Below are 26926 nucleotides of genomic sequence, written 5' to 3'. Positions count from 1 at the left end.
GTGAGAGCTATATTGGAATAGTGGGGCACTACCTCACAGGTGAACTGAAGACCAGATGGAGGCAGCCACACTTGGAGAAGCTGTTTCAGCAAGGCAGCCATGTTGAACAGGTGATGAGACTGGCAGAAGGGCTCACTGACCTTCTTAATTGGCTGATCTTTATTAACTTTAATAATTTAGCTGTCTGGTCCTGAGGGAGGGCATTTAAAAACATCTGGTCCACTGATGATCTTAAAAGATGTTGGGAGAGTTAGAGTCCCCAGAGTTCTGAGGTCTGTGGGTCAAGTCTGGCCTCCACAGCTGGAATCTAGGTAAGAGAGAGAGCTCACCTCAGAGGCCTCGACCTGTGGGTATGTCTGCAGTTTGGGGGCAAGTAGGGGGCTGAGTATTTACAGGGAAGACTGGAGAGGGGCCGACTAAGAAGAGGAGGCCACCAAGGTTCCCCCTGCCCACTGGCTTTAGGGCAACTGGGGCATCTGGCCTGGGGCATCAGACCATCATGTCTCAGATTCCACTGATTAGGTCAAGGGGCAGAGAGGGTACTAGGGGGCCCCTGACTAGGAGAGTAAAGTCACCTGAGCTAGAGGCCCCAAGGCCCTGGAGGCCCACCCTGCTTTGAGATCCTGCTGTCTACCCTCAGGTTTCACACCCTTAAAGGACCCAGGTATCTGGGGAGAGGGGACAGGGACCAGCTCCTCCTCCCTCAGACCCAGGAGTCCAGGCCCCGCCCCTCCTCCCTCTGATCCGGGAGTCCCCGCCTCCAGCCCCATCTCCGTCAGACCCAGGAGTCCAGGCCCCGCCCCTTCCCTTTCATAGATCTGGAACCACGCCTCCCATGCTCCTAGTCTTGCAAGGTCAGGCACCCTCACCTCGTCCTCCTCCTCCTCCAACACGGATACCTCTTCCTCCTCCTCCTCCTCCTCCTCCTCGTCGTCCTCCTCTAGCGCCGGGTCCTCCTCCTGTGTGAAGGGCACGGCTCCCTGGGCGGAGTGGAAGCGCAGGCGGTAGAGCAGCCGCACCCACTGGCCGAACTCGCGGTCCCGGGTCTCGGGCGGGGCCCGCAGCTGCAGGTAGAAAGCTCGGCCTGTACGAAACTTCACTTTGAGCTGCCACCGGCACTCGTCATGGACGAAAAGCTGGACAAACTGCAAGGGGAATAGCCTGTATGGACAGGTGGACGGGGCGGTGTCAGGGTCCCAGCCTCCCAGAGCCATAGCCTCCCATCTTGCCCGCCCGCCCCTCTAATGTGGAAGGCCCCTGATGCGCAATCCATTTTCACCTTTCTTGCAAACGCACAGAATTAAATCCACCGGCGCAGTAGGTTAATGCGCTGGACTGCAAAGCGGATTTGAACCGCAAAGTTGGCGGTTCAAGCTCACCAACCACTGCTCAGAAACCTTATACATGGTTGCTGTGGGTCGGGCAGGCACTTAACGACCTAAGAGTCTCCCAAGGAGCCCTAGTGGCGCAATTAAGCGCAACAGGAAACTGAAAGGCTGGTGGTTCCAGCAGCTCTGTGAGAGAGAGCTGGCGATCTACTCCCATGAAGAATACAGCCTAAGAATTTCTAAGGGGGAAGAGTTCTACTTTGACATGTGGGGTTGCTGAGTCGGAATCAAGGTTCAACCCTCAACAAGTAACAACCAAGATTCCTGTCATCTTTGTGACTCCTGCTTGTCCTCTATTCTGAACTCAGATTACACAGCTGTACACGGGACCTCTCCAGGTAGGCGTTGGACCGACACTGGACACATGTTGTTAGATATCCTCTAGTTGATTCTGACTCAGCTACCCGATAAACAATAGAATGAGACACTGCCAATTCTGTGCCGTCTTCACAGTTGTTGTATCTGAGGCCACGGTGTCTGCCACCGTGCCAATCCATCTCATTGGGGGTCTTCCTCTCGCAGTGATCTTCCACTTTACCAAGCACGACTGGTCCCTCTGGATACGTCCAAAATACAAGATGAAGCCTCACCACCCTGGCTTCTATGCAGCATTCTGGCTGTACTTCTTCCAACACTGATTTGTTTGTTCTTTTGGCGGTCCACGGTAGTTTCAGTATTCTCCAACACAATTCAAATGCATCTGATACATAACCCACTGAGGTTGCGTCGATTCTGACCCACAGCAACCCTATTGTGGAGTTGTTCCTTAGGGGTTCTGAGGCTGTGAATCTTTATAACAGCAGACAGCTTCATCTTTCTCTGGAGAAGGGAGGGGTTAGTAGCCCAGCGCTTAACCTGTTCAACAGGACTCAAAATCCAAATGCCTATTCTTCTCATCCCAGCTCCACCCTGCCTCTGACTTGACTTTATCTCACACAACACCCTCATCCACTTCTCTCAGCAAATCCTGGTAGCTCCACCTTCAAGATGTACCCACAATACAACGCCTCACTCCCAGTGTGAATGCTGCTCAGTTGCCTCCTCGCTGGCCTCTCTCCTGTTTCCCACAAGGCCACCAGAGGGCGCCTATGAGAGCCTCTGTTCAGAGCCTCCCTCGGAGTTCTCAGCTTGGTCCACCAGGCCCTGCAGAGTGGATGGTTGATCCCTCTTCTCATCTCCTGTTACACACTTCTCCCGTGTCATTCACTGTTCCTCAAAACACCAAACACTGGTAAACACACCAGACTCATCCTGCCTCAAGACCTTGGCATCAACAGCTCCATCTTGCCGGAATTGCACTTCTGTTCTTTTCTCAGGTCTCCCTTACGGGCACCTTCATGCCCCTCCATGTCTTTTATGTCTCCACAGACCTTAACCTAAAAAAAAAATGGTTCAATACTTGAGTATGCCACCCAGTATACAACAAACTCCCTGAGGGCTGGGATTTGGGCCCAGTTTGTTCCCTACCCGGGGAACAAGGGGTAAACCTGTCGTCCAATCGATTCCAACTCATAGCTACACTTTATGATAGAGTGGAACCCCCATAGAGTTTCCAGGACTGCAAATCTTTGTAGAAGCAGACGGCCACATCGTTCTTCCATAGAGCAGCTGGTGGGTTTGAACTGATGACTTTCAGGTTCTGTTAGCGGCCAAGTGCTTAACCAAATGCACCATCAGGGCTTGTATTTAAAAAAATACTTGAGTTCTTGGATGTACTGTTCAACCTCCCAGTGTGACAGTGAGCCTAATTCAAGGTCCAATGAGACAGAGGAAACTGGTCAGGAAGAGGGTGGGCGACTTGCTTGGGGGTCACCTGGTTAGGATGAGAACCCAGGCCATCCATGCGCTTCCTCATATCCCATGGCACCTATCCTACCACGGACTGGGGACTGATCCTACCTACGATTTCCTCACAGCTGCTCCAGGATGTCCCCAGAGAAGTTGGGCTCTGTTTGTTGGCTGTCACCCAAAGACACTAAGCAGCAACTCAGTTGACTATTACCTATTGCTGTCCAGTTGATTCCAAATGTAGCAACCCTGTAAAACACAGTGGAGCCTCCCTGTGCCGCTCCCATGACTGTAAATCTTAATGGAAGGAGACTATTACATCTTCCTTCTGCAGAACGGCTGTGTGGTTCAAACTGCTGAGCTTTCGGTTAGCGGCCGACTGCTTAACTACTGCCACCAGGGCGCCTTTATTTGACTGGTATGCTCTCCCCACCAAAAAGAATAGTAACAGCTGGCATTCACGAAGCGGTGCTGTGGGATAAGCACTGGACTGCTAAATTCAGAATCTACCAGCCATTTCTCCGTGGGATAAAAATGAAGTCTTTTTGCTCCTGTGAAGATTTACAGCCTCTAAAACCCTAGACAGGGTCATTATGAGTCAGAATCAACTGAACAGTAGTGGTTTTTTGGTTTTACTTTGCGCCTGGTACTGTTGTTGTGAGTGACTTAGGAGTATTCACTCAGGAGGTTAGTACTAAGTCTCCTCTTATCCCCAACTTGTAGATGAGGAAACTTCAGGCTCAAACAGGCAGTCCCAAGCCTGTGAAGAAGAGGTGAAGTCAGGATTTAAACACAGGCCTTTTGAAGGCAGATACTTTAGTTGGGCCTTGTTTTATTGAGCCTTGCATATTGTTTTTTTTTTGTTTTTTTTTTAAATATAAAGTGAAAATTTCTGGCACCTCTGCATAAAACATGTGGTCATTCTAGAATACTTTAAATTTCTTCAAAATACTACTGCACAGAGAACATCTCCATAGGCTTTCCGAGACTAAATTTTTACACAAACGGGTAATTCCATTTTTTCCCTGAAGGAGTGGTTGGTGAGTTTGATCCACCAGCCTTGCTAAACCTATGGAAGCGAACTGTCTCAGGTGTCTTCTGTAGATTTACAACCTTTGAAACCCTACGGGGCAGTTCTGTCCAGTAGAGTTGCTATTAGAAGTAGATTTGACAGCAGTAGATTTGGTTTTTTGGATTTTATTTGCAGACTGGAGTCTGGTGCTGAAGGAGATTATGAGCTGGTCAGAATCCACCCACCCTTCAGCACCACCCTTCAGTACAGTTACTTTTGTAACTGTACTCTTTTGTGAATGAGGCTGTTGATTGGTGGAGAACAATCTAACAAAAGGAATGTTATGCAGTAAGTAGGATCCAGAATAGAGTACTGCTTTGTGACTTACAAACCAGCTGTCCTCTGTTGACTCCAACTCATGGAGACCCCGTGTGTGTCAGAGAACTGTGCACCCTATGTGACTCTCAATGGCTGATTTTTTTGGAAGTACATATTCAGGCCTTTCTTAGAGGTACCTCTGGATGGACTTGAACCTCCAACCTTTAGATTAACAGCTGATTGCTAAATCGTTGGCATCACTAGGGATTCCTTTTCCCTTCTACAGGGCAGATGAATCAAGTCTACAAATAGTTTCAAGTGAATGAGTTTGGTTCAGAATCAGATTCTGCCACTGACTTGTCAAGAAACCTTTTGGATTTCAGACTATGACAAAGTGTCTCCATGCAAGTTTCTTCCTTGCTTTTTTCTTTTGTGTCTCTCCAACTTCTCTTATTTATTTTTGTTGTTTTTCTGTGTTTCTTTGTCCTGCTCTTTTTCCTGTCTTTTCTGGTTTTCTTTTCTTTTCTCTCATTAACTGTGAAATGTGGTACGAGCCACTGGCACCTGGATCTTTGTCAGCATTTGCAGCTGGAGAGGGCATGGGGGGGGCGGGGGTTGGGAGGTGCTAAGGATGATTTTATGTTGTGTGTTTTATACTTTTGAAGGTATTTGTGTAAATTTTTCCGAGAGAAGAGGTTTACAGTCTGAGAGAGCAGCATCCAGCGTGGTGTGGGAACTCAAGACATGGAGGCTGGTATTCATCAGCCACCACAAGGAACCTGATGACTCTCAGCCTACCCTGACCCCTTGTGGGAGCTTGCATAAGTGGCTCCCTCCCTGATCCTTAGTTTCTCTTTCTAGAGCATGGGGCTCCTAGGGAGGAGATGAGATTGTGGGGGCACTGGGCACATTCACACTACAAACCCTCCCAGGTACACCTGAGGACTGTCCCCTGTGTCTGTCTGTTGTTAACTGCTATAGAGTTAGTCCCTGACTCATGGTGACCCCATGCACACTGCCTGGACCTGGACCTGGACCTCCTCAAGCCAGACTGCTGTGACCCATAGGGTTTCCATGGGCTGAGTTGTAAGAGTAGATCACCAGGCCTTTCTTCCTAGTCTTAGTCTGTTATCTCCACTGAAACCTGTTCAGCATAGCACCAGCACATGAGCATCCGATGTCAGAGGGGTGGCGACTGCACCTGAGGGGCACTGACTAGGACTGGAACCCAGGTCTCCGGCATAAAAAGGAAAACACCACTGCCCTCGCCTGGGAATGGTTTAGTCTTGGTTCTCCTGGCAGTTGTCTGGGTGAGGGAAGGTGCTGCAGGTGAGGGGATGCCCAGAGATGAGGAAGAAGACTGGGGCAGTGGGGCAGTCACCCAAAGAGTTGTAGACATCCGTTCTCCTTGGTGGGGCCAGCTAGCAGCAACAGGTCTGGGAGTTCCAGGGCGGGACTGGAGGCTGCAACTCCCATGGTGATCTTGTTGGCTACTTCTCCTAATCGGGTCACCTGGGGCCAGAGGTGAGAGGTTAGAGAGAGTGAGGAGAGTAGAATTGGGCCTGGATGAGAGGCTAGAAATCTTGGTAGAAATTAAAGATCATGAACAAGGAGAGTTCAAGATCAGGGCAGGGGTCAGATATCCTGGGATCAGAGGTCAAGAGTGATGAGGGAACTCTCTGAGTCAGGGATCAGGCTCCATAGGGAAGCTAAGAGTCTGGAAGTAGGATCCGAGGTGTTATATTATTAGAGTTGGAGGTGGGGAACCCACGGGATGGACGTGAAGGGTGAATAGTCAGAAGCAGGGAGAACAGGGGTTCCCCAAGTCATGAGGTGAGGGAGGTCCTGGGGCTCCACACCTGCACGAAGTTGCTTTCAAAGATGGGGAAGTCCCGCAGCTGGTCGAACTCGCCGCTCAGGAGATGGCGTTGGAGTCGGCCAGGCCGGCCCGAGGGATAAGCTGGAGCCAGGAAGCGTTCTAGAAGGGAGATATTCAGGATGCTCAGGGCTAAGCGTGGTGGTCCTCCGGCTCTTTGCCGCCCTTCACGGGTCGCACCCTAAATGGGGACCATCCTATGCTCCATTCCCTCCCCTCGGCCAACTTCTGCTCTTCACCTGCCATCCCACCAGGTCCCGCCTCACCTGCTCCACCTGAGACGGCCTTGGGTTTGCCCCGCCTCATCGCGCCGCTCCCGCTCCCGCCCATGGCAGGGAGCGGAAAGACGATCCCCAGGAGGAAACGAGGGCGGAGCCGCAGACTCTGTGACGTCAAAAGACGGCGAACAGGCCCCGCGCAGGTGGCGTCACCGGAGGGGCGGTGCCCAGAAACGAGTGAGGGGCCGCTGATGCCCGTGTCAGTGCGCAGGCGCCAAGAGCCGGTGCTGGCGCCCTCCTCCCGGCGTGCTCCGCGGCGCTGAGCTCACAGCCACCCTTTGACAGGTGGGAGGGCGCTGAGATGGCTGCGGCCGGCGCTGAGGCGACTCGGCTGCTACTGCTCTTGTTGATAGCGGCGGCAGCGCCTAGCCGGGCCCGAGGCAATGGCTGTCGGGCTGGAGCCGCGGCCCGGGGGGTGAGTACTTAGTGGCTGCGCACAGGAGGAGGCGGGGCCGACCGAACTCCTGATCTTGGGCCTTGAGATCGGTTACGGGGAAAAGAGATTGCGCAGGCGCGAGAGGGAAGACGGGGTGAAAGAAGGATGAAAAGCAAGGCTGCAGCCCTGCAGACGAGGAAGGGCCAGGGCCGGGTACTAGACCGCACCTGTGGGGAGAAAGACCTAGAGGAACGTTGCTCTAGTCATTAATATGCATGAGGGGCGGTGTTCGTGAAGGGTTTGGCGCCTGCGCGTTCGAATACGCGTCGAAGCGAGAGGTTGGAGACCTAGGGAAAAGAAAGTGGGATTTCGCAGCTCGTAAATATACATTAAAGGCGTGGTCCGGATGGAATTTTAGCCAGGTAGACATCGGGGCTGAGGAAAGCAAGTATTCCAGGGATTAGAGAGGAGTTGTGCCTCGTGAATATTCATGAAGGCTAGATCAGCTATGCGTCTCGTGAATATGCAACAAGGGGCGGGGTCTTGAGCTCACTGGAGTCTTTGAAGTGAAACTAAAGTTGCGCAGGTGGAGGGTGTTGGTGTTGAATATGTATGAATATGGTCTTGACTACGCTGGCTGTTGAACCTTTACAGTAAACACGAGGCCGCGTTCCTCCCGCCCCCCTTTCCCTTTCCCCCCCATACTAGCAAGGAAGCGCTCTTTAACTCATAAATATTTATAAGTTACCACCTAAAGATGGTTGCCCTGGAATTGCAGTAATAGTTTTCAGGGACTAAGTAAATCTGGCTCGCGAATATTCATAATGGTAGTTAGTCTTGGGTGGACTCCTGGGCCCGAGTTTGCCCTGGGCGGGAATGTCCTGCCAAGGGCTCAGGGCCTTCACCTGGGCCACTTTCTGCCGCAGGCCGGGGCCGATGGCCGAGAAGGCGAAGGCTGCGGCACCGTGGGTTTGCTGCTGGAGCACTCCTTTGAGATCGGTGAGTGAGTCAGTCTGACCGTCCCCGGAACCTTTCAGGTGCCCCAGACGAGGCGGGAGCCAGAGTTCCCCTGGAGAGGAAGGCCTCAGAGAAGAGCAACTTTGCTATTTCAATTCCCCTTTTTCTTGCTGAGGAGCTCCTGGTGATGCCCTGGTGACGCGTTTTGCTGCTAGACAGAAGGTCAGCAGTTGAAACCCACAGATTATTCCATCGCAGAAAGATGTGGCTGTTGGCTTCCTTAAACATGATGGTTTTGAGGTGCCATCAGTTGCTGAACGAAACACTACCTGGTCTTACGTCACGCTCACAATTGTTGCTGTGTTTGAACCCACTGCTGCAGCCAGTGTGTCAGTCTGTCTCTGAGGTTTGCCTCATTTTCACTGGCCCTCTATTGGCCCTCCCAGGATGCACTCACTGGTCCTTCCCGATAACATGTCCAAAGCCCACGAGATGACGGCTCGTCATCCGTACTTCCAAGGAGCTATCCGGCTGGAAATCCTAGCCAGGAGGTCCCATAGGGTCGCTGAGAGGTGGAGAGTACACAGAGGTTTCCTCAGTACGGCAGCATCATCTAGAGGGAATCATCGCGTGATTCCCGTGGCCCTTCAATGCTGAGCTGCTGGCCTGGATCAGCCCAGTGTCCCTGCAGCAGCTAGAAGACAAAGAAGGTGCTAGTGTTGTCCCTGTCTCCCAGAAGAGGAAACCGAAGCTGGGGACGGTGGGGGGTGGGGGGGAATGCCACATAAGGTCCCTTCACAAGCCAAGAGGAAGTGGGAACAGCCCCAAAGCCCAATTTAAATGGGCCAGGTACCCAGAGCTCAGATGGCAGTGTTGACTGAGTGAATGTAGCCGCCTCGTCATATAGCACTGTGGTTGACTGTTGTTGTTGTTAGGAGCCATCGAGTCGGTACTGACCCATACTGACCTTATGCACAGCAGAATGAAACACTGCCCAATCCTGGGCCAACCTCACTACTGTTGCCATGCTTGAGTCCATTGATGATTCCACTTGGCCAGTCCATCTCGCTGGGGGTCTTCCTCTTTTTCTCTGACCCTCCACCTTACTAAACATGATATCCTTCTCCAGTGATTGGTCCCTCCTGACAATATGTCTGAAGTATGAGAGACGAAGTTTGGCCATCTTGGCCTCCAAGGAGCACTCTGGCTGCACTTCTTCCAAAACGGATCTATTGGCTCTCTTGGCAGCCCATGGTACTTTCAATATTCTTCTCCAACACCATAACTCAAAAGCATCAATTCTTCTACGGTCTTCTTTATTCACTATGGTTTTTAATAATTGAGGGTGTGCATCTAGCCTGCCTGGAGCAAGTCTATCGGCACCATCTGTTCAACAGATTTCTAACTTTTTCACAATGCTGTTGCATCAACACGTCATAAATTACCCCAAAATCAAACCAAACCCTCTGCATTGGGTTGATTCCAACTCATAGCGACCCTACAAGACAGCAGAGAACTAACTGCTCCTTAGGATCTCCGAGGCTGAATCATTATAGAAGCAGATCGCCTCACTGTTCTCCCCTGGAGTGACTGGTGGGTTTGAACTGCCGAACTTACCGTTAGCAGTTCAATGTTGTTGAATCCACGGCGCCACCAGGACTCCTTTCCTAGAGTACAGTGTAATATCAGCATAACTTTTCTATGCTGCTGCAGTCTTCACTCTTGGCGGGTGGTCTGGAAGAGTCTGAGGCCGCAGACCCTGGGGCACTGATTACAGACTCTGCAGACCCACTGAGTTAGACCCTGGAATCTGCTGGGAATTGCCAACAGTTGAGGTTTCTGAGCGCCACACGCTGATATTTTGCACCTGGGGAAACGGGCTCAGAGGTTGGATGGCAGATGCAGGGCTGAGGAGCGGCTGTAGGCTTCCTGCAAGGGCAGGAGGGATGGCCACGCCCTGCTGGATGGAAGGCCCCGCCCCTGCTGGAGGGAAGGCCCCGCCCCTGCTGGAAGGATGGCCCCGCCCCTGCTGGAAGGATGGCCCCGCCCCTGCTGGAGGGATGGCCCCAAATTGCACGTGGGAGATGGAGGCTTCCGATTAGAAAGAGACTCAGTTCATCCAGCAGAGGCGAGGCCACAGTTGGGATTCGGGTTTCCTACCCCTGCGAGGGTGGGGTGGGCGTTGGGTGCTGAGGGAGGGTGGCTGCTGAAGCCGGACCTCCTTACAGATGACAGCATGCACTTCCGGAAGCGGGGCTCACTGCTCTGGAACCAGCAGGATGGCTCCCTGTCCCTGTCACAGCGACAGCTCAGTGAGGAGGAACGAGGCCGGCTCAGGGTGAGGGCTCAGCGGCCAGAGGCAGGGAGCTTCCCAGCAGCCCCCTGTCTCCCTCCTTGTCCATGCCTCCCTTCCCTGTACCACCTGTGCCCTCTGTCCCAGCTGTTGACCCAGGCCCCTATGATACTGGACCAGCCACACTCTTCAGGTGGGACTTGCTCTGGGGCCTTGGTGCCCAGCTCCCTCCTGCCCCTAGTCTGTGTGTCCCTGGGGATTAGGAGAAGTTCCCCACACAGCCAGACTTCATCTCTCCCTCCCTGGCTCTCCCTGGCCCCTGTTCGGGTCATGTAAGGAAGAGGCCAAGACTCCCGGAAGAATTTCCTGACCCATGTAATTGAGGAGTTCAGGCACTGGTTTGGTTGGATTTAGTCACATGAATGATGTCCTCAGACTCTGCCTACCTCCTTTAGGAGTCCCTTTCTCCTCTTGATGGCTTGTCCCCAGTAATGTGGCCCCTGCTGCTCTGATCTCACCCATGGGCTGGGCCAACTCCAAGGCCAGGGTTGCTGGGCCCAGAAGTTGGGGATGCTGGTTGGGCAAGACTGGGTTACCTGTGGGGGTGGGCGGCAGTGGACACAAAGGCCTGTGGGGACCAGGCACGGCCCCCTTATTGCCATCCCTTCTGCCCCCCCTGTAGGATGTGGCTGCTCTGAATGGCCTCTACCGTGTCCGGCTCCCGAGGCGGCCAGGGGCCACTGAGGGTGTGGAAGCTGGTGGCCATGTCTCCTCCTTTGTCCCAGCGGTGAGTTGGTGACAAGGACCAAGCTCCCTCCTTGATCCTGTTGCTTGCCTCCCATCAGTCCTGCCATCCTTGCAAAGGCTAAGCACAGGGATTCAGCCCCATCCTGGAGGGCCTGGGGCCGCATGGGGGCACTTCAGTGGAGGCTGAACAGGGCATTGTGGCTCCCAACCCCTCCCCTGGAAGACAGCGGGCACAGGCTTGTACACAAGGGGGCAGGAGCCATGGGAGGGTTTGAAAAGCGAGGGAACAGGGCCTGACTCCTCTAATGCTTGGTCCTTCCTATCCCCCCTTCCCCTGAAGTGCTCCCTGGTAGAGTCGCACCTCTCGGACCAGCTGACTCTGCACGTGGACGTGGCCGGCAATGTGGTGGGCGTGTCAGTGGTGACGCTGCCCGGGGGCTGCCGTGGCCATGAGGTGGAAGATGTGGACCTGGAGCTCTTCAACACTACCGTGCAGTTGCAGCCCCCCAGCGCCGCACCAGGGTGAGGGGCTCCCCCTCCTGATACTGCTGCACCTCCACCATCTGCCCTCATCTCTCATCTCCCCTCCCAGCCGGCTCCTCACCGCCCCCCTCAACCCATCCCTCACACACACCTCCTCCCAGCCTGCCCCTCACACCCCTTCTCTTGGGTCACCCAGCCCTGAGACAGCGGCCTTCATCGAGCGCCTGGAGATGGAGCAGGCCCAGAAGGCCAAGAACCCCCAAGAGCAGAAGTCCTTTTTCGTTAAATATGTGAGTGGGGCTGAGGCCCTCCCTGTGGCCCCTGTCTGGCAGCTTCCAGGCCTCCTGAGGGTGGGGCTCTTCCCGACCTTTTCGCCCTGATCCAGGCTGAGGTTGAGGGGAGCACAGGCATCCCACCTAGCAGTCCCTCTAGTGGGGTCTGGTGTGGGGGAGGGTTGTGTGCAGGCTGTGAGCAGAGAGGGTGGGTGCCAGGAGGGTGTGAGGCTTTAAGGAGGGGAGGGGCTGAGATTTGAAAGGCATGTGGTGGGGGGAGTTGATAAGACGGGAGGGGCAGGAACTTGGCCAGCTGGGGAGCAGAGAGGGTCTATGGGAGGTGGAGGCGGGGGGCCAAGGGTGGGAAGGTCAGGATGTGAGCCCCATGCCCTGTGTGTACTGAGGCTGAGCTCCGGACGGCAGGAATAGCCATGCAGGGAAACTGAGGCCCAGGGAGGCCACGGCCTTGTCCAAGGGCCCTCTTCCTCCTCAATGGTTGTAGGCCCTGAGGCCACCCTGACCTGTCCCCCCTCCCTCTTCAGTGGCACCTCATCCTAGGGGGGGCCGTGTTGCTCACAGCCCTGCGTCCTGCTGCCCCAGGGCCCGCGCCGCCACCGCAGGAGGCCTGAGTGAGGACCCCCTCCACCCTTCCGTGCCCCCTCCTGCCTGTAGTGATGTAGGGGACCTGGGCCCTCCTCACACGGCCTTCCTCACACCAGCCCCACACCCCCATCCTGGGGCCCAGGGAGTACTTGGAGCAGTGCTCCTACTCATCCCCTCTCTTTCTCCCTGTGTCTGTCTGTCTGTCCGTTTGTCTGTTCTCTCCCACAGTGGATGTACATTATCCCGGTTGTGCTGTTCCTCATGATGTCAGGAGCACCGGATGCTGGGGGCCAGGGTGGGGGTGGGGGTGGGGGTGGGGGCAGCGGGCGGTGAGAGGCTGGGCCGCCCTGCATCTGTGCCCATGTCCCCCGCCCTAGGATGCCTCTCCAGCCCAAAGGTCACCCCAAGGATTCTAATCCCTCAGTCCCCCCACACATCCACAGGAACCTTCATCCAGGCTACCTTGGTGAGCCCTGTCTCTGGACTCTGTCCTTTTTGGGCCTTTGGGGCCCTTCAGTTTGGGCATGTGTCCATCTGCTGTCCCTGCCATCCCCTGTAGCCCCATGGTACCCCAGGTTTCCTGGGCACACAGAGTAGAGGCTCCTCTCTCAGGCCCCACCCCCCACCCCCAACACCTGAGCCTGCAGTTTTGGGAACACGCCGCCTTCTCTCCAGCCTCCGTGTGCCTTTGGTGTGGTGGGCTTCTCTGGGGGCTGCTGGCCCCACTGGGATAGGACAACCCCAGACTCTCGCTGACACTGGGTGGGTCTGCGGCCCCTGTCCAGCTTCCCCTGAGCATAGCTGGGCCTGGCTGAGTGGCGAGGTGTGCTCTGCCTTTCAACATGGTCATGGTGTGCCCTGGATCTGCCCAGTGTGCATGGCCAGCAGGAGCTTCAGCTGCACTTAGAGAAGAAGAAACCTAGTGGAGTCCAAGGCCAGATGGTGTACATAGGATCCCTTTGGCTTTGGTCGTAACCTTGAGGCTCTGGAAGATCGGACCAGGTACTGGACGCTAGAGGTCTGTTACTGATCCTCGTGCGCCTTTTGACCTGTTTGAACCGCAGACAAGACTATATTGAAATATATAAGATAATATATTGAAACAAATGAATGGCGTGAAAAGTTACAGCTTCCAGTAGTAGTTAATTGCAGCTGTTTCATGTTTTGGCTGCAAGGTAAAAGCAGAAACGAGTAGGTTTACTGATTTCTGCTTAGTAAACGAGTCAGAAAGCCCCAGTCAAACGTGGCCCGCATCGTCCGTAAAACGCTCCTCTGTGTCGTGCCTCATAACGGCCGTAAACTGCTCTGCTGTGTTGTGCGGCAGCTTATTAAATTGGTTCCCAAATGTTCAGTGTTGAGCCTGCTATCTGTTTCATGTGCTTATAAATAGCGCTACGGTAAATGGTGTCGGATAGCCTCTCTTTGGTGTGAGTTTGAATGATTTCCTTGGGACTTATGACTGAAAGGGGGTTATTGTGGCAAATTAGAAAATGCTTTATGATTTAATAATGCATGTGACTCTGCTATCAAAGCAGTATAAAGAGGCACACAGTGCTAAGTGGTGTTTGCCCGCATCACTTTGATTTGTTTAAGAAATTTACTCCTAGAGTGGCACTATAGAATAAGCACTGGTTGCTTGCTAACCAACCAGGGGGTTAGCAGTTCAAATCCACAAGCCGCTCCAAGAGAAAAAGATGAAACTTTCTGCTCCTATTTCAGCTTGAGGAACCCTCTCTAGAGTCACCGTGAATCAGAATGGACTCTCTGCAATGGGTTTGGTGTGGGTTTAGCCGATCTTTATGCCAGTGTAAGCGATTACGAACCCAATGTATACAGATATACCTTGGAGATATTGCAGGTTTGGTTGTAGGTCTGGCAACAAAAGGACTATTACAATCTTTCACACTATTTTGGATTTCCCAGTGATATGTTGACACTAGACTGTTGTCTCTGAAGTGTGCAATAGTAGAATTGTGGAAAGATCTGGAATCCTGTGATAACGAGCAAAATGTTAAGAGCCTGTGTTGTTGGTCCCTCGGCGCGGCCGATGGACTTGCTCCTCGCTGGGTTGCCTGGTAACCATTTGTTAAACAGCCGCTTGAGCAGCACAGTAAAGCAAAGTGCAAATACAGTGAGTTGTGTCTGTGTTACTTTTCCCTGTGTGACAGGTCATGTGTCTTGTGTACAGTGTCCCGCTATTGGTGGTGTTTTTTTGTGTTTTCTCTTTTGTGGTGGATTCTGGAGGGAGTGGCGCAGCTCTTTGTAACAGCCGCATAGTGTTCCACCGCGAAGCTGTCCTGGCACCAGGTCTGCGCGCCCTCACTGGGCGGGGGGGGCGGGGGTACATCATCTCCCTTGTGTGTGAACGCAGGAAGCGTATCTAGGGTAACCCAGCTAGCTGCCATCCAGCCAGCTCTAACTCATGCTTGTCCCCAGAGGTGTCAGAGTAGAACTGCTCCGGAGGGCTTTCGGTGGTGGGCTTTTCAGAAGGAACCCTGAGGTGTCACTAGGCAGACTGAACTTGCACCTTTGGGCTGCGGCCGAGTTAGTTCACCATCTGCTCTACCCAGGAGCCGGATCACGAGAGTGTCATCAGCTGCCATCGAGTCAGCTCTGACTCACGGCAACCCTCGTACCAGACAGAACACAACATTGCCCGGTGCTTCGTCTTCCGCACATTCATAGTTGAGTGCGTGGTCTTGGCTGACGTTGTACGGGGCCATCTCAGCGAGGGTCTCCCTCCCCCTGGTGTCCCATTGGCTCCCATCCACCAAGCTCTCTTCCTCTGATCCCTTCTGATGCAGTTCCTAAAGTAAGTCAGTCTGACAGTGTTGTTGTGTGAGCCGGAAGTCTGGAGACTCCACTGAAACCTGTAACCCGTGGGTGTGACCCAGCTGGAATTTGAACTACCAGTGGCAGAGCTTCCAGCATGATAGCAATACACAAGCCAGCACAGTGCGACACGGTGATACCAGGATAAAGCCCCACTAACGTAGTAGCTAGGGAAAAGGAACATGAAGCCATACATTGCCTTGTTGTTAAGTGCCGACTCGGCAACCCTGAGTGGGTTTGAACTGTTGACCTTCCAGTGTTGACCCTATGGCACCACACCAGGACTGCATACACTGCTTGGTGGTGGTTGTGTGCTGTGGAGTCTGTTCAGACTCAGCGACCCTGTTACAGGGTTTCTGAGACTGCAAATCTTTATGGGGGAAGAAAAACCTCATTTTTATCACCTGGAGGTAGATTCAAACTGCTGACTTTGCGGGTCCAGCTGGAACCCACTGCATTACCAGGGCTCTCTGAACTGCCTAGAAGGGCCATATTCATTCATTCATTGCACCACATTCAGATTCCCCAGGTTTCTGTCTTTATTTATTCTTTTTATAGTTTATTTTTATTCTTGAGAAGATACCGATGCCAGGGCTTCCCCACGGGCAGCTCAGTGACGTTAGCTGCATCCATTGAGTCGCGCAGCCATTCACACCCTGCTTTTCCAACTTGTCTCTCCCTCGTTCACAGAGACTCATTCACAGCCTCCTTTTCCAAGTTGTGTCTCCCTTGTTCACAGGGACTCATTGCCTCTACATTTGCCAAGGGATCCTATATGGTTGTTGTGAGGTGCTGTCCAGTTGGTTCCACATCATAACAACACTGTGCACAACAGAACAAAACACTGCGCCATCCTCACAATTGTTTCTATGCTTAAGTCCATTGCTGCTACCACTGTGCCAATCCAGCTCACTGGGAAGCTTCTAGAGATAATTCTTTGAAACAAAGTCTCAGAGAAGAAACTGCTGTGTGGGTCCACACAGCACACACAAACACCTGTAAAGTGCACAGAGCACATAGGAAACTAGTGCAAGAGGGTTGTACTACAGAGCTAGTCGTCTACACCAGCGATAGCCTCGTTTACCCTGAGATCCAGAAGAACTAGATGGTGCCCGGCTACCATAACCATAATAAATAGACAGGACTCTGATAGAACAGGAGAAACATGCGGAACAGAACTCGAATTCTTTAAAAAAGTCCAGACTTACTGGATCAGCTGAGACTAGAGGATTCCCTGGGTCTATTGCTCTGAAATACTCTAAACCTTGAACTGAAACAATCTCCTGAGGTCACTGTAAGTGAAATGGCAGATTAGCCATTAAAAACAACAAAAATATTGAGACCAAAAGGTTGAGCGCTACCCTCAAACAGTGTAAGCGTTGCTTAGCATAGAACACAGGTGCTTCACTCAAAGACCGCTGTCAGCCATCAGTCATACCACAATGACTGTGTCGGCTGCCAGCTCTGAGTGGTCCACATGGACAGGAACCACCAGAATCCACTCATCAGGGGATGATGGTGTTTTATACTCAGATGGTTGGCTCAAGCCGTGCTGCAGGAGAGCATGAGGACCTGTTGCACCTCACAGACACACAAATATGCCTGGCAGGATACCTCACCAGGTGAGGTCATGGGTCACAAGCTGTGCCTTCCAGCCTCTACCTGACTGTGCTAGAGGGTCAAGACAAGCCCTCTTCATCAATGACCCCCAAGTCCATCTGCAGATCCTTGACCCCCTTTGCCTCTCAGGGTCCTGTCTGAGATTGTGTCTAACACCCGACTGAAGATGTCTCCCACTTACCCTGACCTATGCTCCTCTAGGGTTCCTTTCTGCAGAGAGTGGGACCACTACCTGCCACCTCCCCATCCTTCCCCTTCATGTCCTTTTCTACTTCACCTCTTTTCCATCCCCCAAATCTCCAGCTCCTGTAGAGTCCACACTTGGACTCTCTTCCCAACCTCCTCCTTGGCTTCCTGGCTGCCAGTTTCTCCCACTTGGGCCCAGAGAGGTCTTTCTGAGAACTAGAGCTGACCCCATCCCTCTGCTGCTCCCAGCCCTCCCCATGTGAACATTGAAAAGATACCCAATTGAAGTCCCTCAAGGATGTCACAACGGCAGTAAATTGAATGGTGTAGACAGAAGAGCACAGAATTCTTTTGGGAAACATTGTTGTTATTGTTAAGTGCTGCCAAGTCAGTTCCATGTCAGCGACCCTCATAAAGTTTCTGAGGAGCGGCTGGTGGGTTTGAACTGCTGACCTTGCGGTTAGCAAGTCCATTGCTTAGCCTATAGCACCATACCAGGACTCCTTGGGAAAGGTTATAGAGATGGAAACACCCCCTTCAGAAGTATATAGACTCAGATGAAGATGTTAAGAAGCAATTGCTTCCTATTTTTATATTTTTTGTTTAATAAATGGTTTCCATAATTTTATGGTAATGTTTTTTTATTTGTTAAGTGCCTTTGCGTCAGTTCTTCAGTTCTGACGCATAGAACCGCTGACATCGCGGTTTAAATAAACTTTGCAGTCCAGCATATTAACCCACAGCGCCACACTGGAACTCCATTTTTAACTTGTTAAGTGCCATCGACTTGGTTCCGACCCATAGCGACCCTGTATAGGGTTTCCGAGGAGCAGCTGGTGAGTTTGAACCACTGATCTTGAAGTTCAAACGGCTTTGCAGTCTGGTGCATTAACCCACAGCACCACACCACACCACACCACACCAAGACCCGTGTATAATTCCAGATGCAGTTCCGTGGGAATGCATCCATATAAGGACTTGAAAATGTGTGAAATCCAGAGGTTTAAATTGGCATACCAAGAAGCTTGCTGGTTGTGATGTATAAGTTTTACTAAGAGTAAAAAATACATATTTTTACAGAATTTTGCACATTCTTTTTCTTCCCTCCATCCAACAGCTCCCCCACCCCCTGGGTCCCCTGCAGGCATTCTAGTCACTGTTCTTTTCTGTTGGGACCATTCTTAGTGTCTAATAGAGCTGGGTCCGTAGTTCCATATGTTGCCAGGAGATGGCAATAGAGGACTTCATCCGGCCTGAGCATATCTCCTCAGCAGCTGCTGGGCAGGGAAGGTCTCAAGCAGATTCAGGTGGCTCCTCTCCATGATAGAAAAATCCTCTTGCAGGGTGTACAGGTGATCCTTTGGGAAAAGTCAGGGTCCCCACGATGCCTCACTTCTGGTAGATGCCGATCTTCAAGAACAGTGGTGTCTGTTTCCTTCTCTGTGAACCGGAAATCAAGTGAGCCCCTTTCATTGTGGATGTGCCCATGCTTCCTGAGGAAGAGAAAATGGTGGAGGGTTAGGGAGAGGAACAGAAGAGGGGCTCTTAACAGAGCCCAGAGCTCTTCCCACTGAGGCCAGACCAACAGGGACCAACAGAGTTGAGAAGGAGTCAATTCCTGGCCGGCTCACTTACATGCTGTGTGATATTAGCTCGCTTCCCATCTCTGAGCCTGTTCCTCATTGTCCTCCTTTCGTGGGTCTGGGGCAACCCCGATTTCTCCAGGCAGTGTCCAGAGTCCAAGTCAGACAGAAAAGGGAGAGAGAACGAATGTCACAAATACCCAACCATCCAGGGCCAGTGGCTCAGCAGCCTCCCCCACTCCCCAGGTAGTGTGACCCCTGGGTGGGATCCTACCTCCTGCTTAGCACCTGCCCATCCCAGAGCACTGAGGTCAGGGAGAGGAAAGCAAGCAGAGAGGGGAGCCCCAGATTGACAAGCCCCACGGGGTGAGGGTGTGGGCAGCTGGGGGTGGCAGAGACTTCCCCAAGAGAAATAGTAAACCGGCCTTGGAGGACAGGAGGACAGAGAAGGGAGAGGAAGGAGGAGGAGGGATGAGACAGACTCAGAGAGAGAGAGAAGCAGGGGGAGATTGAAGGAAGAGAGAGAGGAGCTGTAGGGAGGAGAGAAACTGGAGAGACAGAAGGGGAGAGAGCAGAAGGAGAGGAAGGAGACCATAAGAAGAAGAAAGAGACCTGGTGGAGATAGGGTTAAGCATTCAGTTGCAAACAGACTTTGGTGGTTCACATCCACCCAGCAGTTCTGTGGAAGAAAGCTCTCATAATGAGGAAACACACACATACACACACAAATCCCAAATCCATTGCTGTCAGCTCTGTCTCACAGCACCCCTGTATAGGGTTTATGCGTAGCCGCTGGTGGGTTTGAATCGCTGACCTTGTGAGGCTGCAAATCAGTACAGGAGCAAAGGGCCTCAGCTTTCTCCCACAGAGCAACTGATGGGTTCAGTTCACAGTGGAATGCACAGTGCTTAACCCACTACACCACCAGGGCTGCTTCTGTAAAGATTACAGCCGAGAAAACCCTAGAGGGGGCAGTTCTACTCTGTCACATGGGAATTGACTTGAGGACACCCAGTGACAACAATCTACCTTGAAAAGATTCTTCTGGCTTTGAGAAAAAGGGGAGAGGAGAGAGAGACAGGAGAGAGAAAGAGATGCAAGTGAGAGGGAGAGAAAGGAGGTGAGAGAGAGCAAGAAAACTCGAATGAGGGAGGAAAGGAAAAGTGAAGGGAGAAGAGAGGTGAAAAGAGGGGGAAAGAACTAGAGGAGAAGAGACGAGCAAGGAGAGAGCAGGGCAGAAGGAGACAGGAAAGACAGATGAGATAGACAGGAGAGAGAGGGATAGAAGACAGGGAAAGAGAAGGAAGACAGAAGAGCACAAGAAGGAGGGAAGAAGTGATGGAGAGAGAAATAGAAAACAGAGAGAGAAGAAAACAAGAGAGGAGATGAGACCATGAGAGAAAGGAAGAGAATGAGGAGAGAGAGAGAAAGAAGGGGAAGAGGAAAGGAAAAAGGAAGGAGGGCCAGCTCTGAAGAGGAGAGTGAGCATGCTTGTACAACTCCAAGGATGGCATCACTGTAAGGAATTGTACCTGCAGAGATGGCTTCTCAAGAACAATGAAATGATTTTGTAAAAGAAGACAAGGGAGGGGAATGAAGAGAAGAGGCTAAGACAGGAGCACTGACCAGAGAGCAAGGAGGGAGGGACAGAAAGAGAGGCAGGGAGATAGGGGAGGAAGAGGCTGAGGCACCTGAGGAAGACAGAGAGAGAGAGAGAGAGAGAGAGGCAGGCAGGCGGGGAGAGTTGGAGCCCCAGAAAAGAAAAGAAAGGAAGGAAAGACAGAGACTGTGAAACAAAGAGAAAGGGGGTGACTAGGACAAAGACCAGAGAGAGAAAGAAGAATGATACGTATGAGGAAGAGAAGAAATAAGACAAGAAAATTTGAAGGAAGAGGAAGAAGAGAAAGAGAAATGGGGTGGGGTAATCAGGGATGTGTGAGTGTAGACTTGCACTGGAGAAAAGAGAACATGCAAGAAAAGAGAAAAAGGAAGCAAGACAAGAATAAGAGAAATCCAGGGGCCAGATTTGGGGAGGGGGAGAGAGAACAGGTGGAGAGAAATAAAAATGAGGGCGAGAGAGAGAGAGACAGAGAGAGAGAGAGAGAGAGAGAGAGAGAGACACACGATGGAAGCAGAGCACATATAGAGGGCACAGAAGGAGAAAACTGGGAGAAGAGTTTAAGAGACAGAAAATGGGACCGACAGAAGAAAGGCAGAGAAAGAGAAGGCTGGAGGGGGAAAGTGGGGAAAGTGGGGGACTCTCAAGGGACAGAGGTGGGAAGGGGAGAGAGAGGAAAGAGAAGACAGAGATGGGGGTGACAGAGGAGGGAAGAGGAAGAAAGAGCAGAGAGAGGGTGGGGAACAGAGGGAGAGAAGGGGAGCATGTGAGGGAGGGAGAGAGCTGTTAGGAAGGAGGGAGGGGGAGGGAGAAGGAGGAGTCTGATGGGAGAACAGAAAGATTAAAAAAGTACAAATGAAAGTGTGTGTGTGTGAGAGAGAGAATGAACGAATGAGTGTGAGGAAGAGCAAAGAGGGAGAAAGGGAAGGAGGAAGAGAGACAAGGAGATAGGAGAGGAAGAAAGAAGTCAGGAGGGGGAAGGCAGGTGAGAGAAACAGAGTAGAGAGGAGAGAGGGAAAGGAAAACAGTGAAAGAAAGAAATGGAGAGAGAGAAGGGGAAGAGAAACAGAATGGAGGGAGGGAGAGAGAGAAGGGGGAAGAGAAATAGAAGAGAGAAAGGGGGAAGAGAGAAAAGGAGAGAGAGGAGTGAAGAGAAACAATAGCTAGCGGGAGGGAGAGAAAGAGAAACAGAATGGAGGGAGGGAGAGAGAGAAGGGGGAAGAGAAATAGAAGAGAGAAAGGGGGAAGAGAGAAAAGGAGAGAGAGGAGTGAAGAGAAACAATAGCTAGCGGGAGGGAGAGAAAGAGAAACAGAATGGAGGGAGGGAGAGAGAGAAGGGGGAAGAGAAATAGAAGAGAGAAAGGGGGAAGAGAGAAAAGGAGAGAGAGGAGTGAAGAGAAACAATAGCTAGCGGGAGGGAGAGAAAGAGAAACAGAATGGAGGGAGGGAGAGAGAGAAGGGGGAAGAGAAATAGAAGAGAGAAAGGGGGAAGAGAGAAAAGGAGAGAGAGGAGTGAAGAGAAACAATAGCTAGCGGGAGGGAGAGAAAGAGAAACAGAATGGAGGGAGGGAGAGAGAGAAGGGGGAAGAGAAATAGAAGAGAGAAAGGGGGAAGAGAGAAAAGGAGAGAGAGGAGTGAAGAGAAACAATAGCTAGCGGGAGGGAGAGAAAGAGAAACAGAATGGAGGGAGGGAGAGAGAGAAGGGGGAAGAGAAATAGAAGAGAGAAAGGGGGAAGAGAGAAAAGGAGAGAGAGGAGTGAAGAGAAACAATAGCTAGCGGGAGGGAGAGAAAGAGAAACAGAATGGAGGGAGGGAGAGAGAGAAGGGGGAAGAGAAATAGAAGAGAGAAAGGGGGAAGAGAGAAAAGGAGAGAGAGGAGTGAAGAGAAACAATAGCTAGCGGGAGGGAGAGAAAGAGAAACAGAATGGAGGGAGGGAGAGAGAGAAGGGGGAAGAGAAATAGAAGAGAGAAAGGGGGAAGAGAGAAAAGGAGAGAGAGGAGTGAAGAGAAACAATAGCTAGCGGGAGGGAGAGAAAGAGAAACAGAATGGAGGGAGGGAGAGAGAGAAGGGGGAAGAGAAATAGAAGAGAGAAAGGGGGAAGAGAGAAAAGGAGAGAGAGGAGTGAAGAGAAACAATAGCTAGCGGGAGGGAGAGAAAGAGAAACAGAATGGAGGGAGGGAGAGAGAGAAGGGGGAAGAGAAATAGAAGAGAGAAAGGGGGAAGAGAGAAAAGGAGAGAGAGGAGTGAAGAGAAACAATAGCTAGCGGGAGGGAGAGAAAGAGAAACAGAATGGAGGGAGGGAGAGAGAGAAGGGGGAAGAGAAATAGAAGAGAGAAAGGGGGAAGAGAGAAAAGGAGAGAGAGGAGTGAAGAGAAACAATAGCTAGCGGGAGGGAGAGAAAGAGAAACAGAATGGAGGGAGGGAGAGAGAGAAGGGGGAAGAGAAATAGAAGAGAGAAAGGGGGAAGAGAGAAAAGGAGAGAGAGGAGTGAAGAGAAACAATAGCTAGCGGGAGGGAGAGAAAGAGAAACAGAATGGAGGGAGGGAGAGAGAGAAGGGGGAAGAGAAATAGAAGAGAGAAAGGGGGAAGAGAGAAAAGGAGAGAGAGGAGTGAAGAGAAACAATAGCTAGCGGGAGGGAGAGAAAGAGAAACAGAATGGAGGGAGGGAGAGAGAGAAGGGGGAAGAGAAATAGAAGAGAGAAAGGGGGAAGAGAGAAAAGGAGAGAGAGGAGTGAAGAGAAACAATAGCTAGCGGGAGGGAGAGAAAGAGAAACAGAATGGAGGGAGGGAGAGAGAGAAGGGGGAAGAGAAATAGAAGAGAGAAAGGGGGAAGAGAGAAAAGGAGAGAGAGGAGTGAAGAGAAACAATAGCTAGCGGGAGGGAGAGAAAGAGAAACAGAATGGAGGGAGGGAGAGAGAGAAGGGGGAAGAGAAATAGAAGAGAGAAAGGGGGAAGAGAGAAAAGGAGAGAGAGGAGTGAAGAGAAACAATAGCTAGCGGGAGGGAGAGAAAGAGAAACAGAATGGAGGGAGGGAGAGAGAGAAGGGGGAAGAGAAATAGAAGAGAGAAAGGGGGAAGAGAGAAAAGGAGAGAGAGGAGTGAAGAGAAACAATAGCTAGCGGGAGGGAGAGAAAGAGAAACAGAATGGAGGGAGGGAGAGAGAGAAGGGGGAAGAGAAATAGAAGAGAGAAAGGGGGAAGAGAGAAAAGGAGAGAGAGGAGTGAAGAGAAACAATAGCTAGCGGGAGGGAGAGAAAGAGAAACAGAATGGAGGGAGGGAGAGAGAGAAGGGGGAAGAGAAATAGAAGAGAGAAAGGGGGAAGAGAGAAAAGGAGAGAGAGGAGTGAAGAGAAACAATAGCTAGCGGGAGGGAGAGAAAGAGAAACAGAATGGAGGGAGGGAGAGAGAGAAGGGGGAAGAGAAATAGAAGAGAGAAAGGGGGAAGAGAGAAAAGGAGAGAGAGGAGTGAAGAGAAACAATAGCTAGCGGGAGGGAGAGAAAGAGAAACAGAATGGAGGGAGGGAGAGAGAGAAGGGGGAAGAGAAATAGAAGAGAGAAAGGGGGAAGAGAGAAAAGGAGAGAGAGGAGTGAAGAGAAACAATAGCTAGCGGGAGGGAGAGAAAGAGAAACAGAATGGAGGGAGGGAGAGAGAGAAGGGGGAAGAGAAATAGAAGAGAGAAAGGGGGAAGAGAGAAAAGGAGAGAGAGGAGTGAAGAGAAACAATAGCTAGCGGGAGGGAGAGAAAGAGAAACAGAATGGAGGGAGGGAGAGAGAGAAGGGGGAAGAGAAATAGAAGAGAGAAAGGGGGAAGAGAGAAAAGGAGAGAGAGGAGTGAAGAGAAACAATAGCTAGCGGGAGGGAGAGAAAGAGAAACAGAATGGAGGGAGGGAGAGAGAGAAGGGGGAAGAGAAATAGAAGAGAGAAAGGGGGAAGAGAGAAAAGGAGAGAGAGGAGTGAAGAGAAACAATAGCTAGCGGGAGGGAGAGAAAGAGAAACAGAATGGAGGGAGGGAGAGAGAGAAGGGGGAAGAGAAATAGAAGAGAGAAAGGGGGAAGAGAGAAAAGGAGAGAGAGGAGTGAAGAGAAACAATAGCTAGCGGGAGGGAGAGAAAGAGAAACAGAATGGAGGGAGGGAGAGAGAGAAGGGGGAAGAGAAATAGAAGAGAGAAAGGGGGAAGAGAGAAAAGGAGAGAGAGGAGTGAAGAGAAACAATAGCTAGCGGGAGGGAGAGAAAGAGAAACAGAATGGAGGGAGGGAGAGAGAGAAGGGGGAAGAGAAATAGAAGAGAGAAAGGGGGAAGAGAGAAAAGGAGAGAGAGGAGTGAAGAGAAACAATAGCTAGCGGGAGGGAGAGAAAGAGAAACAGAATGGAGGGAGGGAGAGAGAGAAGGGGGAAGAGAAATAGAAGAGAGAAAGGGGGAAGAGAGAAAAGGAGAGAGAGGAGTGAAGAGAAACAATAGCTAGCGGGAGGGAGAGAAAGAGAAACAGAATGGAGGGAGGGAGAGAGAGAAGGGGGAAGAGAAATAGAAGAGAGAAAGGGGGAAGAGAGAAAAGGAGAGAGAGGAGTGAAGAGAAACAATAGCTAGCGGGAGGGAGAGAAAGAGAAACAGAATGGAGGGAGGGAGAGAGAGAAGGGGGAAGAGAAATAGAAGAGAGAAAGGGGGAAGAGAGAAAAGGAGAGAGAGGAGTGAAGAGAAACAATAGCTAGCGGGAGGGAGAGAAAGAGAAACAGAATGGAGGGAGGGAGAGAGAGAAGGGGGAAGAGAAATAGAAGAGAGAAAGGGGGAAGAGAGAAAAGGAGAGAGAGGAGTGAAGAGAAACAATAGCTAGCGGGAGGGAGAGAAAGAGAAACAGAATGGAGGGAGGGAGAGAGAGAAGGGGGAAGAGAAATAGAAGAGAGAAAGGGGGAAGAGAGAAAAGGAGAGAGAGGAGTGAAGAGAAACAATAGCTAGCGGGAGGGAGAGAAAGAGAAACAGAATGGAGGGAGGGAGAGAGAGAAGGGGGAAGAGAAATAGAAGAGAGAAAGGGGGAAGAGAGAAAAGGAGAGAGAGGAGTGAAGAGAAACAATAGCTAGCGGGAGGGAGAGAAAGAGAAACAGAATGGAGGGAGGGAGAGAGAGAAGGGGGAAGAGAAATAGAAGAGAGAAAGGGGGAAGAGAGAAAAGGAGAGAGAGGAGTGAAGAGAAACAATAGCTAGCGGGAGGGAGAGAAAGAGAAACAGAATGGAGGGAGGGAGAGAGAGAAGGGGGAAGAGAAATAGAAGAGAGAAAGGGGGAAGAGAGAAAAGGAGAGAGAGGAGTGAAGAGAAACAATAGCTAGCGGGAGGGAGAGAAAGAGAAACAGAATGGAGGGAGGGAGAGAGAGAAGGGGGAAGAGAAATAGAAGAGAGAAAGGGGGAAGAGAGAAAAGGAGAGAGAGGAGTGAAGAGAAACAATAGCTAGCGGGAGGGAGAGAAAGAGAAACAGAATGGAGGGAGGGAGAGAGAGAAGGGGGAAGAGAAATAGAAGAGAGAAAGGGGGAAGAGAGAAAAGGAGAGAGAGGAGTGAAGAGAAACAATAGCTAGCGGGAGGGAGAGAAAGAGAAACAGAATGGAGGGAGGGAGAGAGAGAAGGGGGAAGAGAAATAGAAGAGAGAAAGGGGGAAGAGAGAAAAGGAGAGAGAGGAGTGAAGAGAAACAATAGCTAGCGGGAGGGAGAGAAAGAGAAACAGAATGGAGGGAGGGAGAGAGAGAAGGGGGAAGAGAAATAGAAGAGAGAAAGGGGGAAGAGAGAAAAGGAGAGAGAGGAGTGAAGAGAAACAATAGCTAGCGGGAGGGAGAGAAAGAGAAACAGAATGGAGGGAGGGAGAGAGAGAAGGGGGAAGAGAAATAGAAGAGAGAAAGGGGGAAGAGAGAAAAGGAGAGAGAGGAGTGAAGAGAAACAATAGCTAGCGGGAGGGAGAGAAAGAGAAACAGAATGGAGGGAGGGAGAGAGAGAAGGGGGAAGAGAAATAGAAGAGAGAAAGGGGGAAGAGAGAAAAGGAGAGAGAGGAGTGAAGAGAAACAATAGCTAGCGGGAGGGAGAGAAAGAGAAACAGAATGGAGGGAGGGAGAGAGAGAAGGGGGAAGAGAAATAGAAGAGAGAAAGGGGGAAGAGAGAAAAGGAGAGAGAGGAGTGAAGAGAAACAATAGCTAGCGGGAGGGAGAGAAAGAGAAACAGAATGGAGGGAGGGAGAGAGAGAAGGGGGAAGAGAAATAGAAGAGAGAAAGGGGGAAGAGAGAAAAGGAGAGAGAGGAGTGAAGAGAAACAATAGCTAGCGGGAGGGAGAGAAAGAGAAACAGAATGGAGGGAGGGAGAGAGAGAAGGGGGAAGAGAAATAGAAGAGAGAAAGGGGGAAGAGAGAAAAGGAGAGAGAGGAGTGAAGAGAAACAATAGCTAGCGGGAGGGAGAGAAAGAGAAACAGAATGGAGGGAGGGAGAGAGAGAAGGGGGAAGAGAAATAGAAGAGAGAAAGGGGGAAGAGAGAAAAGGAGAGAGAGGAGTGAAGAGAAACAATAGCTAGCGGGAGGGAGAGAAAGAGAAACAGAATGGAGGGAGGGAGAGAGAGAAGGGGGAAGAGAAATAGAAGAGAGAAAGGGGGAAGAGAGAAAAGGAGAGAGAGGAGTGAAGAGAAACAATAGCTAGCGGGAGGGAGAGAAAGAGAAACAGAATGGAGGGAGGGAG

At 51.5% G+C, this 26926-nt stretch overlaps 2 protein-coding genes across 3 annotated transcripts; one reads left to right on the top strand and one right to left on the bottom strand.

Moving 5' to 3' along the window:
- Positions 1 to 250: 250 nt before the first annotated feature.
- On the bottom strand, positions 251 to 6688 carry FAM71E1 (family with sequence similarity 71, member E1). The gene is made up of 5 exons (XM_006868148.1): positions 6622 to 6688; positions 6366 to 6484; positions 5888 to 6018; positions 900 to 1161; positions 251 to 307 (listed from the first exon to the last, which is right to left on the bottom strand). Exons 1-5 carry the CDS (start codon positions 6686 to 6688, stop codon positions 251 to 253), a joined length of 636 nt encoding a protein of 211 aa, XP_006868210.1.
- Positions 6689 to 6902: 214 nt separating this feature from the next.
- On the top strand, positions 6903 to 12724 carry EMC10 (ER membrane protein complex subunit 10). Of its 2 annotated transcripts, none has more exons than XM_006868147.1 (7): positions 6903 to 7075; positions 7963 to 8035; positions 10222 to 10331; positions 10969 to 11073; positions 11374 to 11555; positions 11713 to 11806; positions 12331 to 12417. In XM_006868147.1, the coding sequence occupies exons 1-7, from the start codon at positions 6962 to 6964 to the stop codon at positions 12415 to 12417; spliced, it is 765 nt and encodes a 254-aa protein (XP_006868209.1). In that variant the 5' UTR covers positions 6903 to 6961. The 2 variants fall into 2 exon arrangements, with proteins under 2 accessions (XP_006868209.1, XP_006868208.1); XM_006868146.1 differs by lacking the exon at positions 12331 to 12417 and adding an exon at positions 12620 to 12724 and having other exon boundaries at positions 6952 to 7075.
- The last annotated feature ends 14202 nt before the right edge of the window (positions 12725 to 26926 follow it).

The sequence above is a fragment of the Chrysochloris asiatica genome, unplaced genomic scaffold (genome assembly GCF_000296735.1).
Source record: "Chrysochloris asiatica unplaced genomic scaffold, ChrAsi1.0 scaffold00116, whole genome shotgun sequence".
NCBI lineage: Eukaryota > Metazoa > Chordata > Mammalia > Afrosoricida > Chrysochloridae > Chrysochloris > Chrysochloris asiatica.
This window is presented reverse-complemented; position numbering and strand designations above follow the sequence as displayed.

Excerpts from the sequence above, each read along its gene's own strand:
- FAM71E1 (XM_006868148.1), bottom strand. The coding sequence starts at position 6,688 with ATGAGGCGGGGCAAACCCAAGGCCGTCTCAGGTGGAGCAGGTGAGGCG. Across the intron at positions 6,019-6,365 it reads TTGAAAGCAACTTCGTGCAG|GTGACCCGATTAGGAGAAGT; the intron begins GTGTGGAGCCCC and ends CTCTGGCCCCAG. Across the intron at positions 1,162-5,887 it reads GGATGTCTACAACTCTTTGG|GCTATTCCCCTTGCAGTTTG; the intron begins GTGACTGCCCCA and ends CTGTCCATACAG.
- EMC10 (XM_006868146.1), top strand. The coding sequence starts at position 6,962 with ATGGCTGCGGCCGGCGCTGAGGCGACTCGGCTGCTACTGCTCTTGTTG. Across the intron at positions 8,036-10,221 it reads GGAGCACTCCTTTGAGATCG|ATGACAGCATGCACTTCCGG; the intron begins GTGAGTGAGTCA and ends ACCTCCTTACAG. Across the intron at positions 11,807-12,619 it reads AGTCCTTTTTCGTTAAATAT|TGGATGTACATTATCCCGGT; the intron begins GTGAGTGGGGCT and ends TCTCTCCCACAG.